Below are 21357 nucleotides of genomic sequence, written 5' to 3' on the forward strand. Positions count from 1 at the left end.
TGATCATTACAGACCAACAGATGCATAACGCCACCTTGTGACAGAATGTCAACAATACACCGAACATCGACTGCTCCCATACAGTCATCTTCAAACATAGAACCCTAGGAGTATAGCCTATTCCAAAATCCACGATGCAGGCTTAAGGAAAGCAGGTTCACATATACATTATGTAGAAGTCTTCGTATCTGAAAGTAATAAGAGGCAAAAATATTTCCAAGTTCATAAGTGAAGGAGGTACCATAGAGCATAGGCTAAGAATATCTATACTCCAGATACAAACACCAACAATGATATCTGACAGGTGCATGACTTATGTTAAAGTATGTTATGTGTGCATCTGGAAAATATATCTGAAGCTGTAAGAGTAATTTTTAAGCTTCTGGCATGATTTTTCCCTTTTGAGGAAAGGGTTTTTTAAAAAGTGCTAATACTATTTAAAGTGATAACAGTTCTTTAGAACTGCTACTGCTTTAATAAGCAATTCGAGTGAGGCAGAAAATTTGTTGTTTTTTTCCATAGAAAATATTACTACAAATCTGTAGTTGCAGCAGTTCTTAATTTACAAAAAAAGGCATCTATTAGCAACAGAACATACACAAAATTATCTTTGTTTATACAAAGAAAATTAGGTTTTGAATAATCAAAGTAACATTAACAGAGCAACATTTTTCTTCACATTGATATTCAAAGTTAGTCAGATCAGTTGTGATATAAAACCCCTGTATAATATTCAGTCAAGCACCATGGCAGACAGTGCATTAAGATCTCTCATGAATGGATGATCAGCTAGTATTTGATCAATTTTCTGTCTTTGCTCATAATCAGGAAAAATTATCATCAGGGCTTCTCTTAGGTGTACTGTTTCTGAGTCAGATCGCTGTGGTGGAATGCCTAGGCAGTCCTCTATGTTTGTTTCCAGCAGAAGCCATGTTGATGCACGATCATCATGTACTCTGTTTTTAGGTTGTTGACTGTTAATGGTTGGTCTGGGGACTGGTATGAAGAAAGGTGTCTCAGAAGAATATTGTCCACTGCTCTGTAAAGCCTTTTGTGCTGACTGGAAATCTCTATGGAACAAAAAAAAAAAAAAAAAAAAAAAAAAAAATATCTTATTAAGGAGATGCTAGCTGTCTCTGTACAAACACAGAAAAGAAAATGAGTATAACCCCTATACTTCACTGCTGCTCAGCTAGTTACAAAGTGAAACAAAACAGTAGGTACAACAGTTTTCAATTTGAATCTGGCATGGCTAATAACATTAACATTAACATTAACATTATCTTGGACTAGTTCCAATACACTGCAAGCACTTGATAGAAAACAGCAACAGTCGAAGCTTATTTTATGGAAGAACCAACATCAGTATTATTGAACTAAATAGATAAAGATACATTGAACACATGTACACTGACTCAGAGCATGTGAAAAATACTGACAGACCAGAGGCTTCCAGATGCTCCACAAGACTATTCCTCATCTACTTTTGCTCATGACTGTGAGCTGTGCTCACATTTAGATCAAGGCCTTGTTTCCCTCAGATAATATCCTTAATGGAGCAATGAAGTTTTTCAGCAGTTTCAGGATCTGAATAGTCTTCCCTAATTACTGAGATTTCATGTCAGATTTTGAAAAGTTGTTGCTACTCTAAACTGCTAGCACTACAGAATTTAGGGCCAAGTCTACTTCAGATGCCACCAGGTAACAAAGAAATCTGAACTGGAACTCATGTTACAGTCTAGTTTCCTACCATCAAGGGAAACAGTATCTAAATTACAGAGGTCTATTTTAAAAGCATTTAGGTTATGACACTTCTCATTACTCAACATGGAAAGGCTCTCTAATTGCTCAAGATCCTTCCAGTATCTGATCTTATTCCTGGTGCCATTTATGCTTTCTGCATTATTTAACTCAAGTAGAAAAGTCTCAGGGAAGGAACAAAGTTAACTCTTTACGCTGGCACCTTTTCTCTGTCAAAAACAACATAAAATCCAACAACAACAAAAACCAAACAAAACCAAACCAAACAAACCAAACAATCAACCCACCACCCAAAAAACCAAAGCCTAGTTCCACTTCCAAGTTTACAGATAGGAACCTAAGCTCCTCTAGAGTCTTCTCAAAAGAGTCTCTTTCCATTTCTACAATCAGTCACCTCTCAAAACATACTGTTTTCACTTTATTTTTCAGACACAGGCAGCTAAACCACAGTGTTCCAAATGACATCTTCTAAGGGCTTTATATTAGAGCCCTTCTATTACAACATATTACAATTGCATATTAATTATATATTATGCATTTATAATATACAACATTTTAATATATTATATTTCTTAGTGTTTCCTACTGGAGTTCTAGAACTGCACTAGCTTTTTTCATGTCAACATTACATGGTTATTTCAGATCAACTTGTGACCTACTGGTATATACCTCTCACTTTCCTCAATTGTTTCCAATAGCTGAGATTGCTGCTTATTCTTTGTATTAATCCTTAAGTACAGCCGGCCTTTTGCATTGCTGGTTTTTAATTACCTCAGTTGCTTCTGAAAGCTCTCTCAATACTCCTCACTACCATTAGCATTTATAATTCCTAAGCTGGTGAAAGAAAAGCAAAGAGCAGTTTATTTTCTTGTGCAAAACAGCAAACCCATTCTCAAGTCTTGGCAGTTAATGTAAAGCAAATTCATACTTGGAATATATGAACATTTTAAAAAGTACAATGATCTTATAGGAACAATACAAGTACACACCTCAAGTGAGAAGTGAAATGCCTCTCCCATGACAAAGAATGTGTAGAGGGTTTCTTTTGTAGCACCTATTGTCCCACTATGAATAAGTGATCAACCGAGGTGTTTTAAATAACATCATCATAAGTAACAGGATACCAGGCTACCACCACACCCAAACCACTGACAGCTTTGTGTGACATAGTTTGGACCACCTTTGTATGAAAGTTATCACAATCAAATCTCAGAGGAAGTTATTGTCTTATCTTAGCTCTGATTAAATGCAAATGTCACCAACAGTTTCTGAACAGGCTGAAGTAACAGGAAAAACATGTTTTTGTTAAGCTACTACATCCTACAGTATTCCTGCTTAATTTTACTGTACATATACTAATATAGATCTGAAGAGGTGTTCAAGTGAACCAGGAAAAGTTTATTTCAAATATGAAATCATAACTATCTCAAAGAAAAGTGAAAGTAGTGCTTATACCTAGAACAGCCTTCATTTCGAAGGAAGTCATCTAATCTAGGTCCATTTCTTCCCAAAGGATCATCAGGAACCATAAATATGTCACCAGCAAAAGTGTACTGGAGCAACCTGCAAGAGAATTCTTTCAATATTATTTAATAACAATGTATTACACCCTTGCTGCCCTTCACCTCTGTAGCACAGGACAAGTTGCCTTACAGCAGACACACTACACCACATCAGGAGTCACTGAAGCTTAACTAGTAATGCGTTTTAGATACAACCAGCATTCACTGTCAATTTAATAGGAGCTTGGGAGCTTCTGTGAACTGCTCCCATTGCGCTGCAGAACACTGAGCCTTGCCTTTTTTTTTTGTCAGCAAGTGTTGGATGACTGCAAATTTTTACAACAAAACCAGAGTGGAATTTTCTAGGCAATTAGAGAAGATTTTCTGGTTGTTCAAACTCCCCTTCCTTGTAAGGGCCTTCAACCATGTAGCTAAAACGCATATGTTATCAGAAAGCCACACAATTAGCAAACACAGCATTAGCTGTTTACAGACACAAAGAAGCTCTTTTTCTGGAATCATTTTGGGACAGGGGAACTTTGCATTGAAGGAAACCAGTTCAACTAAAATTTGTCTGCAAGGAGAAAACTTGGTATAGTGGAATTTCCCCAGAAGTAAAACTAATAGATGTTAACACAAGCTCTTCAAAAATCACAGACTCAGAATGACATGTTAAGTATTCTTGCTAAAGTTCTGTAGAATAACAGAAGCTGACTTGGGTAGAACTCACTCAAGAAATAGTGTAAATACCTACGTGATTAGTCAACATGAATTCCACATTCTCCCAGCTATACTGTGAGAACCCAGGGCAGTTTTTATTTATTTCATTAGACCTATACAGATCCCACACACTGCAGCAGATGTACCCTCAGAAGATGTCAGGGAGAATAAGGGATTAGTAGGAACTTAGGGCAACAGAAGATCATATCTTAATAGTAAAATTACCTGATTTAACTGGAGGGGGAAAAGGCAAAACAACCAAGTGAACAAAAAGAAACCAGTTGCACGGGAGAAGCTATACAGAGAATCCACAAGCTGAAGCAGGGATATTTGATAGCTAAGTGAACTCATCTAAACCCAAAGAACACTCAACAATTGCAGGGAAATGGCTATAGGAATATGTTGCAAGCATGCATTATTTTGTTTATGCTGATTTGTTATACTACAGTACGGAGTGACTGATTCTGAAACCTTAAAAATGACACTGTGTGCATCAGCTATTGTGTCCCTTTCAAGAAATTAAATATAAAACAAGAAAGCCTGTGAGAATGGACAGCAAAGCATGTATTCTAACAGGATCTAACACCAAGCTTCAGAGTTTACATAGCTTGGCTGCTACACCAAGCTCCTATTTATCTGAGCAATTAACAGATGTACATTAGAGAATATATAATAGTGACATTAGACTACTCAACACACAATTATAAGGCCATGAATCAAAGTGGTGAAGCACAGACAGTACTTTGTTGGGCTCTACCAGAATTTCATGACAGATTAATTAAAGTAAAACATCCCACATGAAGGTAGAGTGCCTACAAGGTTTCATAGAAATTGAGTAATTACCTCCTTTGAATAATTTCTCTCCAGGCAATTGATTCTGTCACAAATTCTCTGAAGTTATCGTTAGTCACAATAACACCTCCAGTTTTATCAGCAAGGTGTAATAAAAACCTGTAAGATTCATTTCAAAGATGGTTAAGAAAGCCTGCTTTGCTGAAAATTGTCTACAGATTTAGAAAACTAAACGTTTTACCATCCAAGAGTAATCTCCTTGCATGAAAACAAGCACTGTGATTACTAGGAAATTACTGTTTTGACCCACCCATATAACTTTAAACACATGCATTTATTTAGTGCAGCAGAGTCTTCATGGGAGGCTCCCCCCCAAAAAAAAAACCCCAAAGAACCAAACCAAAACCAAACCAAAACCCACAAAACTCCCCCAAACCCATGGGATTACCAGGTTCTAAATATTTGTAGAGGCAAACAGTTTGCTTTACAAAAGAGTACAGTATTTATTACACATTCCAACACAAACTTGTTTCCATATACTTCTTTGCTTAGCATTAATGTCTCTGTTCTGCATGTTAGTTGTTTGCTCTGTCAACATTTGTTAACAAAGGGCATTGCTACCATTTTGTTGTTAAATTATAACAAGAGATAACTACTGATTTATTAATATCTTTTTTTTTTACCCTATATGAAAACAAACTTTTTGCCATTTGAAACTATTTTAGCAAAGAAATAATGGATGGTGTTCTTTCAGAAGAAAGTGTAACTTCTGACATAAGTGCAAATACCTTAGCACAACACTCATTTCTACAGTAATCTCAACTGTAAGTGCTGCACCTACATAGCATTTTTATATGAAATGCCAGGTGTATATAAAACATGAGTGCAAACAACTCCAGCTTAGCTACCTTGTATATTTTTTTTTTGCTACAACATTATTAAGAGATCAAAGTCACCATATTTTAACAAGGAAGATAAATTAAGTGCATTCTATGTATCTTTGCATATCAAGTTCTGCAATGAGGTGCATGACTGCACAACCTAACAAAACCAGGCATGCCCATGATACAAAACCTTAAAATTTTATAGTCAGAAAAAATAAGGTATGAATGATTATTCATAAGACGAAACTGAAATCCAGCCAACTGTAGCTAACTGCAGAACACAACTTCAAAGCTGCAAACTGCTCATCCACGCAGAATTAGGAAAGCTGGTTGTGGAAAAAAACCTTAAAGCAGCACGTGCTTTTAACAATGTCTTAAAACTGGGAAAATGTGGCAATAGCAACGTAAAGCACTTGGAAACCCCTCCAATGACCAACAAAAAAAAACAACCCTGAAGCTTACTGTTGTTTCGTTCACTGAAAGGTGAAGTTCCCAAAAACTGGAAAAAGGGTAACATAACCCCCATTTTCAAGAAGGGGAAAATGGAAGACCCAGGGAACTACAGACCAGTCAGTCTCACCTCTGTGCCTGGCAAAATCTTGGAGCAGGTTCTCCTGGAAAGCATACTAAGGCACATGAAAAACAACGAGGTGGTTGGTGACAGCCAACATGGCTTCACTAAGGGGAAATCCTGTCTGACCAATTTGGTGGCCTTCTATGATGGAGCCACGGAACTGATGGACAGGGGGCAGAGCAGTTGACATCATCTACCTGGACTTGTGCAAAGCATTCGACACTGTCTCACATGACATCCTTGTCTCTAAACTGGAGAGACATCAATTTGATGGATGGACCACTCCATGCATAAAGAATTGGCTGGGTGGCACATGCAGAGAGTTGCAGTAAACAGCTCAATGTCCACATGGAGACCAGTGACGAGTGGTTTCTCCCAGGGATCGGTGTTGGGACCGATGCCGTTCAACATCTTTGTCGGCGACATGGACAGTGGGATTGATGCACCCTCAGCAAGTTTGCCGACGACACCAAGCTGTGTAGTTCAGTTGATACGCTGGAGGGAAGGGATGCCATCCAGAGGGACCTTGACATGCTTGTGAGGTGGGTCAATGCCAACCTCATGAAGTTCAACAATGCAAAGTGCAAGGTCCTACACCTGGGTTGGGGCAATCCCAGGCATAGCTACAGGTTGGGCGGAGAAGGACTTTGGGGTGTTGGTCGACAAGAAATTGAACGTGAGCCGGCTTCACTGTGTGCTCACAGCCCAGAAACCAACCGTGTCCCAGGCTGCATCAAAAGCAGCGTGACCAGCAGGTCAAAGGAGGCGATCCTGCCTCTCTACTCTGCTTCATGAGACCCCACTTGGAGTACTGTGTGCAGTTCTGGTGTCCTCAACATAAGAGGGACATGGAGCTGTTGGAGCAAGTCCAGAGGAGGCCACAAGGATGATCAGGGGCTGGAGCACCTCCCATATGAGGACAGGCTGAGAAAGTTGGGGCTGTTCAGCTGGAGAAGAAAAGCTGCATGGAGACCTCAGAGCAGCCTTCCAGTATCTGAAGGGGGCCTATAAGGATGCTGGAGAAGGATTCTTCATCAGGGACTGTAGTGATAAGGACAAAGGGTAATGTGTTTATACTAAAACAGGGGGAGTTCAGGCTCTTTACTGTGAGGGTGGTGAGGCACTGGGACAGGTTGCCCAAGGAAGTTGTGAATGCTCCATCCCTGGCAGTGTTCAAGGCCAGGTTGGACAGAGTCTTGGGCAACATGGTCTAGTGTGAGGTGTCCTTGCCCGTGGCAGGGGGGTTTGAACTAGGTGATCTTAAGGTCCTTTCCAACCCAAACCATTCTATGATTCTTTGAAAGATGATTTCCACATTTTGAAGTTGAATTTAGGTGTTCAAGTTAACTTGGAAATTTACTAGCCTACACATTGTTATAAATACACTGCTCTGACTACACATCTATGTCTTTATGCCACAATGGCATTGGGGGGGGGGGGAAGGAACAAAACAGCACCTTATCTGTAGCTGACTTATGCTAGTGCTCCCCTAACATAAAAGACAATTCAGGGATAGACTGATGATCAGGAAAAGCAGAAAAACATTACTAGAAGACTAATTTCTTACTCAATGCAAGTGGTGAGATTTGAAATGAATGTTTGGGTTTTGGTTTGGTTTTCTTTGGGTTTTTTTGGGGTTTTTTGGTGTTTTTTTTAATTTTTTTTTTGTTGTAATTGCCATGAAAACATGTAACTTCAGTACAATATTATCAGAGAATTACATACAGAAATGTTTCTTAGGACAGTAAAATAACATAACAAATGTAGAGGTCAATCTTAAGTTGGAAGCATAGCTCTCTGTCTAGATAGATTGAAGAACTGGCTAATACAATCACTCACAAACTATGAAGCTTTTACACCCATGAGGCAGATGTTTAAAAAGACTGTGTATATTCCATACCTGTCGTCATGAGCAGCAATTCTTGCTCCTAAAACCACCCTTGCAGGGGTTAAAGACAATATTCCAACATCCTGGAGCTGTGTTAAGAAATCCTGCTCTGTTAAAACACAAAACAACTGTTCTTAAAAACAAAAGCCTGTATAGATTTGACAATTAGTGTGAGGTATAATTAGCAGAGAAGATAGGTTATTTTTGTACTTATTAATGTACAGATATGACATATTGATAGCTGAAGAATCGTTAGTATTATAAAAAATTTGGAGGAGTTTAAAACTAGAAATTAAAGAGCAAACAAAACCCAAACCAAAAGGCCTCCACTGATGGCACATCAGGTATCCTAAACTGCATTTCAGAGTGTCTCACACTGTATCTAGAAACCCAATTACTGATGCCTAGCAGCCAGACTGCTCATGCTTAATCTTTTATTAAGTATTCTTTCTCCATTCATTCTTCACAGACGTATCCAAAGAAATAGTTACAGTGTAATTTAATAAAGAAAACATTAGGAAACTATTTCCCTCACCTGTAATGTAAGGATCACGTCTTGTTCTCCACTGTGGAACAAACACAGTAATATTTCTGTGGCCACGTTTCCAAAAGTAGTCAACAGCTATTGCAATTCCTCGACAGGAGAAGAATTTCCTTAGACCATGACTGGGGTTGAAAGAAAGAGATAAAATTCACCGGAGTTTTACTACTAGGAATACAAGGAAAAAGGAACTAAACCTTTCCAATTGAAGCTGGAAGTTACACATACAGCCTCACCAAAATAAAAGGTAGACGTTATAGATGAAGAATCTTATAAATGGAAAGAGATTTTCAGCAAAAGAATAGAAACATCACTCTGCAACTTCATAGCTCAGTCTCCTTTCAGTTTCATGGACTCAATATTTGAGTAATCAGAAGTTGATTTATCTTTTAAGAGGCCAATAGCGATGGTTTCCAAAATCTATTGATTATAAATTAAAATTATTAGACTCCAATATTGTGGGAGTTCCAAATACCATCCCACTATAAAACAGAACACCTTTGGTTCAACTGATTCCCAAGAATTACACCTGAGAAGTTCTCTGACAATCTAAAATATTAGGGCCTCCTCTCCCTTTATTTCAACAATCCAAGCTACAATTTTCCAGCAAAATACTGACATTTCTTTGAAGAAAGATTTTTTCAAAACACTATTTTAGTGGTAATATTTTTTTTTCCATTTAAAAATATAAGATGTTCATTACCTGCTTTTGCAACTCAGTTAAGTGACTTTCCAGAAAAATCTAACTGCTTAGTTATGAGTAATACAGAGATTGGAGTTGATAACCTTGTGAGGTCCATCCCAATCTGAATTATCCCAATGATCCTATATGCCCATTTAACACATGGCAGGCAGGCCTCCTTTAGCAATTAACTGTCTAACCAGATTCTCGGAACTGAGCTTCAGGAGGATAATGTAAGAAGAATCTTAAAATAAAGCACAGAAGACAGAATAAAAAATACTTCTAGAATAAAATCCTACAAAACACCTATTAGCACCTTACGTAAGGCTAAATAGTTTTCATTCAGAAATTAAATATTCTGAATATTCAGAAATGAAAATTTTCAAAGATTAGAAACTACACTTGGACAAAACAAAGATATACTGAATCAGTGTGCCTTTTCTAATTAAGAACTGGTGGCACGAACAGGCAAAGCATTTCTTATCAGATAGCACATGTTCTATGTTTTGAGTTAGTTTTTAAATCACTACAAAGTGCTTCTCCTAAGAATAAGTGACCAAGTGTTGTTCATATTTTAAACCAGTCTCCTAGTTTATGTGTACTCGTATATTGTAAGCCTAATAGTAAGCCTTATTAGTTTTGAATGGAATCTTTAAACCCCTAGTTTAACCTACCAGGAAATATTCTGAACAGTTCTTTAAAATGTCTCCATGGAAACATTTCACAGTGAAGCTCAGCCTTTAGTAGCATTCCAGGTATCCTTTTTCAATTTTTCAAACTAATTTTAAAATAAATGTATCAAAATATAAATCTATTAAGGTTCTCTAAATTTGAAGAGCAATGTTTTATGTAGAAAGGCAGAAAAATGCATAAGCTACATTTGAACTATAAAAGGGGGAAAAGAAAAACCAAACTCATTTATTAACAGAGTTTCTGAAGGGGAGGGGGGGGAATCACATGCCACACTCACCCTAATAAAATTAAGTGTTCTTCATGTCAAGAGCAGTCAAGTAAAGGAATGCAATTGTCACAGAAGAGTTACCCCTCATAAACCTTCTAGGTCATAAACTTAAAACGCAGTCACCACCCTTCCCACTTCAAGTTAGGTATCCTATTCAATAAACTGGAAAACTGTTAAATACTTTCACTGTATTAATGGCCCTCAACTGGATTCTAAGTGATGCAGAGGTCTCCATGTTCATGCTGAAAATTATGCCTTCTCTACTTGTCCATTCTCCTGTTTAAGAGTTTTAGTTTGGGGGGGGGTTTTGTTGGTGGTTTTGGGTTTTTTTGTTTGTTGTGGGGTTTTGGTTTTTTTTGTGGGTTTTTTTTTTTTTTGGTAACGTTTTGAAGCCTAGAACAACAGTTCTTGATTTGTCCTGTATGATCATAAACTCCTGCTCTGTTATCAAATAACATGTAGAATTAAGGTGAGCTCTACTGTGAATAAATATGCTACCACTAGACAGAAACATGAAATGCTTTATTTGAACTAGGTAAATATCTGAAGAACAGCAAATTACCACAGCAAGGTGGTCTTTTCAAGAAATCCATCTCAAAGACTGCATCTGTTCCCCAGTTGCCATTGTAAATACTGGTTTTGGCTGTCCCAGTCCTTTAAAAAAAAAATAAAATCTGAAGACCATACAAAGTTATTTAAGTTAAACAAAAGATGATCATAAGCAGCACAAAACAGCAAACAGCAGGCAAGTAGCGATTTGGAAGCCCATTCAGCCTTAGTCTAAGCATATGGACAATGTATTACCCCCAAACACGCCACTCGAGTCAAAGAAAAAAAAAAAAGAAAAAAAAAGAAAAGAAAAAAAAGCCAACCAAAACCCAACATTGGCATGGAAACAGATGTCCATAAGCTCAAGGTACTGAAGAAGTAAAACTAAACAATTCAAAGCAAAACTGAAAACAAATCTTCACTTTCCAAGATGTAAGAAAATAATGAGGCTTTACTTCTCCACAAGGAAGCTGCAGAATACCTACATGGAAAAAACCCACCAAAAACCAACCCAGGCCCACATGCACAGATTATTTAGTAGGACATTTAAATATCTCGATGGTTCTGCTATTTTGAGGTAGTTCTCTGCCCTTCACTTTTCATAAGCAGTTTTCATTTGGTTGAGCATCAGATGTTCTATAACCATATTTGGGGACTGTATGTCAGTGGTACTATGACACTATGCCCTAATCTAATGTGGGCTGTGTGCACCCTAGCTAGTGTGCAAGACAATCCATTTGGGTACATGAAGGAAATATTAGAATTTCAGTAATGCACATACATATTTGATAAATATACATATATTCGGAGTGCATGCTCACAGATTGTTTTACTGATGAGGCACTCAATCAAATAAAAGTTTGGAGGCCACTGCCTACACTAGTCTCTCAGCCAGAAATAAGCAGACATTTATTTATCATCTTTTAATTCATTGGTTTCAGATATATTTGGTTGTTCCTAAAAAAACCCCATAGACACAAAACCCCATAGATAAAACATGCATATGAAAAAAACCTGTCTCCATATTAAAGTAAAAAAAAAAGACAAAGAGGATGTGGTATATTGTTATTTTCTACACAACCTCAAGAATTTGCATTTCTTATCCACTAATACAGATTTGGGAAATCATTTAAGAAAGTTTAAGGTAGCTTATGACTCAGTTGTGACTTGCACTTCTACATCACCATTTTCTAAATAAAAGTCTGAACAATGAGGGAATGTTTGCTTTAAAAACTATTCACTGTAACAAAACACTGTACTTGGATTAAAGCAGTGTCAAGAGTTATGAATCATGTCAGGCTTCCCCTTTAAAGTTAGCAAGGCCATAAACCAATAAAATTCCTTAATCTATTAATTAAATTAATTCTCCAGTGATTGACCTGAAAAGTTTTACTGTTGCTAGTCATAAGGGACTTGCTCTGGGCAATTTAACTTGGGGAAAATCAATTTATAAGGATGACCATCACCTTCTTCAATTAATGATTGCTTGACAGGAAATGTTACACATTAAGAAATTTTCCGACATTTCTTCTCATAAACAGAAGTTGTGACTCAGATTTACTTTTGATGCCTTGTCTGTGCTACAGAGACTTTCTGGACTAACCGCAAACAGTTATGTATTACTAGGTCCTCAGACCTTAAACCACATCTGAAGCTAATCATCTTTACAAGTGTATGTTTTGTTCTGAATGGGGAAAAATAATGATCTAGCAGGAATACATGCAAATAGAGGCCTATAAAAAAAAATAAGCAAAGTGAGATATATTTTTATATTAATTAACATCAGAATTATTTCTGAATGAACTATACATCTAGGAATTTCAAGGTATCACCTGGTAGTTTACTTAAACACCAAGGTATCAAAACAGAAATCATCAGGCTAGGACTGTACATACAGGGAAGTAGTTAAAATTGATTCCCCAATTTGCTAAAATAATATTAACAGTTCTAACAACACTTCACAAAAATAACAGAATTTATTATACATGTTCCCAAGCAAAATTCATACATATTATGGAGAAAAGGGAGTTAAAAGTATTTATTATCCCTAACAATTGAAGTTATTTTGGTGAAATGTTTAAGAGCTAAAGTGGATTGTTCATAACCATGAAAGAACAATATCTAAAGGGATCTTCATCTATCTGTGAAACTAGGAGCATACATCCATTCCCCCCCCCCATTAACACAGCTGTGTGTACATGCATGTGTAGATCTGTGTTTACATAGTTACTTCTGGGAAATTGTACCAGCTGTCAACTGTCTGAAACATTAAATTCATTCTAGGTCAGGCTTCAACATTATTTTGTTATAGTACATAACACTATATTTTTTTCTGGAAAAGTTTATTTTCTTCCCCTCAACAACACTTAAGCCCATTCTTTTGGGAAGCCACTTTCATCTAACAGCACAAAGTAGATGATGTATGATACATGGAACTTAACCAGTCAGATGCGTTTTGCTCAGCCAAAGAACATCTTACAGAATTCATGGGATCACTGGTAGTACTGTGACCTATTGTTAGAAAATATTCTATTCAAGGATTAGTTACAGCTAAATAAGAGTTAATACAGGCGATATGAGGCTCTTCAGGATTTCCCGTCTCCAAGATTAAAATCCATATTCTAAAATAGTTGAAGTGTTTAAGAGACAGTTAAATAGCCTAATCTTTTCCCACTTTGGGGATACAGATGATTCTTCTCAGAATTACTATTGTTTTGCTTAAAGTACTCCATTTTGGTTCTGGCAGCATGGTTTCAGAATGAACTCTCATTTCTGTACTTGGAAGGGTTTATGCATGTTCAGCAGTGGAACTCAGAATGCACTGAAGAAATCTTACATAGCAAGTTCTCATATTAAGTTTACTCTTATTGTTACATTGACAAGTGGAGCAGAACAGTCAGTCAGTTTGTTCTTAAAACTACCACTTCCTCATTAAGAAGATATATTGCACTTGTCATCGCTCGCTTTCATGTTCCAAAACTACAAAAAAGCCCCGTAGCAAACACTGACAGAAACCTTTTGACCCAAGTGCTTGCTAAAATTACTTAGTATAAAAAGATCAAATCCACATCTCTTCCTGACTAGAGAACAACAGTCAATTCAAGGACAGTTTTGATGAGGCAAATATTAAAATGAACCAAGTGAAGCACAAAATTTTAAAGGTACTTTCTAACTGATTCTTGATATTCCAGTTAGTTATAACAAACTAAAAAAAAAAAATAAAAAAATTTGTAATTCACAATGCCCTCCAAAGTTGTCTACAATAGAAATACTGAAGAAAAAGGAATTAGAAGACATTTACAATAATGGAAAATCCCTGCATCACACTCAATGCAAGGGATTTCTTGATCTTTTCAGTATTAACTGACACATTTCATAGTGTTCATTTGCATGGTGCTTTGTCAGCCAATCCATTACAGTTATCCAACAGCTCTATAATTGTCTATTCTCATTTGTATATATTCTTTCAGGTATTGTGAGGAACAGGAAATGAGGTGTGCACACACACACTGTTCCCTAATCTGCAAGCTTTATGGAGGGGGATGGAATATTTTTATTGCATGCCTACATTTGCAAAAAGTAACAGGACCTAAGCACTAATGTGTAATGTTGTTAAAGGACAAATACATTACTACTATAAGAACCACCACTTTAAAATGACAAGATGCTAAGAGCAAAAGTAAAAAAAAAAAAAAAAAACACCAAAAAAAAAACCCCAAACCAAAAAACCCCAAAAAACCAAACCAAAACCAAAACACACACCAAAACAAAACACTTAAGTTGATGGTAACTCAACTTCTTTGTTAGACACACGCAAAAGAAGTTTCATGCATTAAATTGCTTGCAATGGAGCAGAGCTCACTGAAATTACTTCTGACTGAAGTGTGCCATGGAGCTGGAGCACTGATACTTCAAAGCAGGTTGCTTTGAAATGGCACAAATCAGGCTTCAAATTTGACCACTGCCTAGTAAGTAACACTGTAGAATAAAATTACTTTTCATTTGGAAACATTTTGTTATCAATAAGGATCTAGTTTTAGTTGCCTATTCTGTTCAAGTTTTTTCAGATTATTTTGGCATTTGGGCTTCATAAATCTGAGCTATCTGTTTTTACAAATTTGTAATTTTTTACCAGAGCAGGAAAGCTAAGCCTGAAAAGGCTTTACAGAAAATATTTTCCAGAGTATTGCAATTACCAACCAATTTTTAAGTCAAAATCAAGGATTTTCCTTATTCTATTTTAACCAGTTATTGCATTCATTCAACTTCAGACTATGTAATTTTTTTTAAACTAATAGTAAATTCTACAAGAATTGTTTCATGACAGAATATCCTACAACACCACTGGTTTAGATGGATTTGTGCACTGAAGTAAGTGTCAGAGTACACCTGCTAAAAGAATTCCAAATTTCCTTCTATGCACAGTATCTCAACAAGGAATAACAACTCCAAACAAGTCAGTCATAAGAATGAATGTTGTCACTAAACAGAGAGTAAAAACTATCAAAACTGCTATGTGTTGGAAAATGAAATGGCTACAGTCTCATGTAATTTTTCATTATCAAGCCTTACTGTAACTTACCAATGCAGCCATTACCAGTAGCTGAAAAACCTTGCTGTGTACATGGACCGTTGGTCACCAAAAAGCTAGCTGGCAAAAACTTTACACATGCCACAGCAACCTTAGTCCCAGTTTCATTTGAAAGCTCATTGAACTTAAGAAATAGCTGAAAACAACAATACTTACGTAATTGCAACATTGCTTCCATCAATAATTATATGTCTTAAATATGGTTTCCCAGGTTCATTTTTCAACTCCAGTCTGTATGGCTTTTTCAGAGCATCCAAAAATCTCTGAACTCCAGTAACGGAAGGACCAAGATGATGTCTCTGTGGTCCCACTGTCTCTCTATCAGGATTTGAAGGATGCATTTGTGAAGGCAATACCTGGTCTGGGATAGGATTTTCAGAATTTGAGGTTTGGGAATGGCGTTGGTTAGATCTCCCTTGAGAAGAAGAGCTGCAGTGTCCTAATTGGTCCTCAAAACCAGGATGACTATTCTGTACAGTTGAGGGCCCTGCAGTTTTTTGCTGAACTGTAGTTTTAGTCTTAGTTGAGATATGCTGCATATCTGAGCTCCCTCTGACTACAAAATCAACATCTTCTAGAGCTCCAGCTTGTATAGTGCCAAAAGTTACACCACCATCAGTTTCTATATCACTTGATCTTGAACTGTAATTCTTACCAGGGAAATAAATGTCTCTTTGTTTATAGCATACAGCTGAATTTTTACTGGAGGGAGAAACAGGTTTACATACTAACATATGCATTTCATCTTCTGCATCAACTTGCATGCTTGGTGAATTTCTTACTTTGTGATATTCATTTTTTGTCTCCTTTGAAGTATGACTGGATTTAAGTGGGTTTTTATTGCTAGAAATGCCTTTGTCTTCTAGCTTTTGCGAGTTATTTGCATTACTTCTTAAAGGAGGATTGAGAGTTCTAGGCATTTGAGATGACTGTTCGTGTTCTTTTTGAAATTTTAAGTTTTCCTTTTCAATTTCTTCTAGCAATGTTAATGGCTCCACAGATTGTCCTAGGATACCAATAACTTTTTCTACAATATTTTGGGAATATCCCATTGTTCTGAAAAAGTTCACAAGAATTTTATATTCCATTTCTTCACTGATATCGTCACCTTCTTTAAGGCAATAACTGGAATTATCTGATTCACTGCAGCTATTTGAAAGCAGATCAATAACTGCATCACCATCTGAAGGATTAATGTGTGAAGATTTCACTTCCTGATCATTTTCCAAAGAGAACTGCTTTTTAGGGAGCCTTTCCTCATCATCAGAAGATCTTCTTTTATATGACTGCCTTTCTTCAGACACCACTGTCTCTAACAGAGGCACATTTATGGGAACAAAACCTGTTTCAGGAGCATCAGAAAACACAGTGTCCATTTGCTTTGTAAGCTCAGTTACAGGTGTCCCAGCGTTGTTTCTTGCTTCCTCACCATCTGCTCTTCCATCTCTGTTTGTAGTGATTACATTGAAGGCTTCATTATGCAAAAGCTCCATCTGGCTTTCAGAACCTGTCAGATCTATGATATCACTCTGCACTTCAAAGCATTCAGTTTGTGCCAGAGCTAGGAGTTCTCTTTTTAGGGAGCTAGGCAAAATCAGTAAATCCATTGTATATTTATCTGCATGTGCTTCCACAAATTGTCTGAACTGCTTTTTAATCTCTGATTCATTGTCACTTAATAAGCTTTCATTATTCTCAAAAAGGTTCACAAACTGCTGAACATGACTTTGAGCCATAACAACAGCTTCTGCACCCCCTTTAATACTGAGCAATCCTATTTCCAGCACTGTTATATCAGCACAGGTATCCTGAATAAGACAGTTGAGAAACAGGCTCCGTGCACCAACAAAGATGCAGTGCATGTCCTTTGGGTAGTACTCCTTATCTTCTAGTTCAGGTTCACAGAGTCCCTTAATATACTCCTAGAAGGAGGAAAAGACAGCAGAGCGAATATTTGTGACAAGCTAATATATAGTTTTGGTTAGGTCAGTAATGGACAAGTACATTAGAAAATAAAGCCAACTTGGCACAAGAAACATGAGAAAGTAAATACTGCCAGTAAACTAGATAATAGAGATAAAAGATACCTGAAATGATCTTTAAATAGATCTCATAGAAGGCTTTTATAACCTAGTGTTTATAAATAAATTTACTTGAAACTGATAGTAACAACATTTAAGTTGAAGCTCAAACAGTTTAAAAGACAAGTCAAGAGAGATTTATTTTCCCACCCCCATTCTCTGGTCAAAGAGAACATATGCTTCATGAATGAACGCCTTGCACTAAAGAATTCTACCCTGTCCATAAAACTGAACTTGTAAAAATGCTTTCTAAAGGAAAATTTCCAAAGGCTCATCACAGCAGTAGCTATCCTATATTTTAAAGTTTTTATTATATGTTACTTATTCTATACTTGCTAGTCATGAATCAAGGATATTGATCCTGTGGCATGGCATAACATAACTAGTGGCCACAGTAGTATCCATTAAAAGATACCTTATAGGGAAGGAAAAAAAAAAGCAGCTAAAACCAAACAAGTTACAAAACCACTATTTGGACTGTGATAGATTCCCTAATTAACCAAATAAAATATTAGTATTTTAAAATTACAATAGCCAGAACATCTACTTACAATGGGCACATAAGACGGGGGGGGGGGGGAACACCAAACCAAAAAACCGACACACCCCAAAAGCTCCACAGCAAGCCAGCTTTCCACATGAGGCTTTGAAACTCAGTATTTTGAAAAAGCAGACGATACTGACAAATGACAGAAAACTCCAGGCTCCAGATAGGCCTGTGTTCCAGAAGTTCAGGTTTTTAATAGATTAAAAAAAAATAAAAATCCCATTGCTATTACTGCCACCTAGAAGTTACTACCAGAAAATTCACTATACTGCCTTATTTTAAATGTGTCAGGGTTCAGAACTCTGTCAATACAGTACACTACTTCTTTCAGGCAGCATTATTCTCTCCCAAACTATCTTTCTGTGCTTAAAACTCTAATGTAGTCAAACTAGCTTCTAAGCTGCAGCCATTGTCTTGCAGACTCCCAAGTATACCAAATTTTATTATCTGCCTTTACTCTTGGAAAAAAACACTTAAATGGAACTGAAAACCAATACAAGGTAATGAATAACATAACACCACTTCCTATCATCTCTTGAGTTACATAGCCACAAGTATCAAGGCAGGCTGCTTCAAGGCCATATTAGCACAAAGCCGCTTCTGCAACAAAATCCACAGGATTATTTTCATGCCTTAGTCATCCTATGACTGTTTTTGCAGAGCAACAGGATAATGACTGTCATGGTTTAAGCCCAGCTGGTAACTCAGAACCACACAGCTGCTCGCTCACTCCCCCCCTTCTTCTCCCCCCCCCCCCCCCCCCCCGAGGGATGGGGAGGGGAATGGAAAGAATGTAAATCCCACGGGTTGAGATAAGAACAGTCCAGTAACTAAGGTATAATACAAAACCACTACTACTACCACTAATAATAATACTAATGAAAAGGGAAAGGAAAAAAATAAACACAAGTGATGCACAATACAATTGCTCACCAACACCGACCAACACCCAGCCCAACCAGAGCAGAGATCTGGGCCTTACAGGTGACTCCCCCCAGTTTATATACTGGGCATGACATGCTGTGGTACGGCTAGTTTGGGTCAGGTGTCCTGTCTCTGCTTCCTCCCAGCTTCTTGTGCCCCTCCTCACTGGCAGAGCATGAGAGACTGAAAAGTCCTTGATCAGAGAAAGCATTACTTAGCAAGAACTAAAAACATCGGTGTGTTATCAGCACTGTTCTCAGGCTAAAGTCGAAAACACAGCACTGCACCAGCTACTAAGAAGGAGAAAAATAACTGTTACAGCTGAACCCAGGGCAACAACAATTAGAAAAAAGAATATACAAAATATAGGAACTTTTCTTTTGCCAGGCAGCACTGAAGAATGAATGTATTGCACATAACTGATGAATTAAAACAGAAATTGCTATCACCAAACCTTTTAAAGGGAGAAAAAGGCAATTTTTTGTACCTTCTATTCAATAGACAGGGTCTTAAAACTGCTTTACATGTAAAGGGAGTCAAGTCTCCCACACTCTTCAAAGAATTTGGAGTAGGAAACATTTTGTGTGTTATTAGGAAAAGCAGCAGTTAGAAAATGGAAGTCTTGTGCTGTTTGTTTCAGGCTTTAATTTTCTGGAGAAAAGCAAAGTTGTACTGCAGCTGCCTGGAGAAGAACAGCTGTTTATGCTACCTGTAACAGTTTCTGGAGTCTCTGAGCCCAAGTATACAAGCAAATTGGGTTAGAGTCAGTTTCAAAGTCAAATAAGTCAAGACCCTAAATATTCATAGTATTTTCCTTATAAGTCTTATGCATTATGCAGTTGAGGAATCAAGTTTTTGAAAGTGGACTGCCAAGTCCGTGAATTAAGTCACAAAACACATGCTAAGGATCCCCACTAACATATATGTGTGTTTAAACAAACAAGACACAAATGCCCACATATTGAGATTCGGGGTTTGAAAGCTACCTCCAGCCTGGCCAGTGCTCACACCACCCTTCTCATCGAACGAGTCAAACTGCCATAGTCCACCAGGTCCACTATGAGCAATATTAACTTGATCGTTACTGCTGAGCCCCCCCCAAAGGTTCATTATACAAGAAATTTACCAAACTATGTGAAGATACTTCACAGCAACTAGTGTCACAGTCAGAGACATGCAGAGCCTAAATGGCTCTCTCTTTTAACGTGTTTGGTTAAAAGAAAGCTATCTGCTCCAGGAAATAGACTGGTGAGGCAGGCTTGATCCACCAACTTCTACACTAAGTAAATACTATCCCTGTTAAACTGATAGTTGAGCTTTGCTAATAAGCTCCTAAAAGCAACAAAGTCTGTAAAGCAACTGTGAAACATGGTAACACACAACCAACTGCGAGGAATCTCTTGACTTTGGGAAGGAGGATACATTTTAATAGCGCTTGAGAACACAACTTGGCCCACTCCTGCAGGTGTTTAACCCCCTCTGGCAGCGGTATTTCACAACGCGGTGGCCGCGCGACACTGATAAACTTCGCACTTCTCAGCTGAATTGTTTCCCTTTATTCTCCACGCTTGTGTCAACACCACCGGAGACACCCCGGCACCTGAGAACATGCCTGTTTGCCAGGGCAGGGCTCTGTTTCCCCGTGAAGCACCGATTTTCCGCCCCACTTTCTCCACCCCCCGCCACGCAGCGGCCCGAACCGTGGCCCCCACCGGAAAGGGCCTTTCCATACACAAATAAGGTCCTGCTCCGCGCCCGGGCGGCCGAAGCCCCAAGGTTGCAGCCGGCGCTGCTTCCTGCCAAGCCCCCCGTACCTTGGCGCTGCGCACGGCCTTCCCGCCGCCCGCCAGCTGCACCCAGATGCGCTGGTCCCCCTGCGCCCCCAGCACGGCCAGCTGCACCTCGAACAAGCGCTCGATACGGCCCCGGCTCCCCTCCAGGAAGCAGCTCTTCTCTGCAGGGACAGTGAACTCATCCAGCCCCAGCTCGTAGCCGCAGGCTGCCCGCCGAACCGCCATCACGCCAGGCTCCCAAACGACAAAGCTAAGAGTCCCCAGCCTTCTGTGCACATCATCCAACCGCGACGGCATCACCCCCCTACGCCAGGTGGGGGGGGTGTAGCCGCGGCGCCATCTTTAGCCAGGGCGGTCGCAGCGCTCCGCCTCTCCGCGGGACGGCGCTGAAAAATAATCCACCCGCTGAGTCGCTTGTCTCTTGTTTGTAATGCAGCTCGCTGGTTGCACTGCGGCTTGAGGGGTGGGGGTGCGCGGGGATGGGGGTGCGCGTGTGCGCTTGTCGCCGTGCCCCAGGTGCCCTGAAGGGAGGCTGCGGCTCCTCACAGTGCTGTTAACGTCAGGCGC

At 38.5% G+C, this 21357-nt stretch overlaps 1 protein-coding gene across 1 annotated transcript; it reads right to left on the minus strand.

The window, feature by feature from the left end:
* Nucleotides 1–540: 540 nt before the first annotated feature.
* Nucleotides 541–21015, minus strand: LOC115619207 (NEDD4-binding protein 1-like). The gene is made up of 7 exons (XM_030511252.1): nt 20812–21015; nt 15602–17367; nt 8657–8787; nt 8134–8230; nt 4827–4934; nt 3217–3324; nt 541–1070 (listed from the first exon to the last, which is right to left on the minus strand). The coding sequence occupies exons 1-7, from the start codon at nt 21013–21015 to the stop codon at nt 734–736; spliced, it is 2751 nt and encodes a 916-aa protein (XP_030367112.1). The 3' UTR covers nt 541–733.
* Between the last annotated feature and the right edge of the window lie 342 nt (nt 21016–21357).

Source organism: Strigops habroptila, chromosome W, assembly GCF_004027225.2.
Source record: "Strigops habroptila isolate Jane chromosome W, bStrHab1.2.pri, whole genome shotgun sequence".
Taxonomy (NCBI): domain Eukaryota; kingdom Metazoa; phylum Chordata; class Aves; order Psittaciformes; family Psittacidae; genus Strigops; species Strigops habroptila.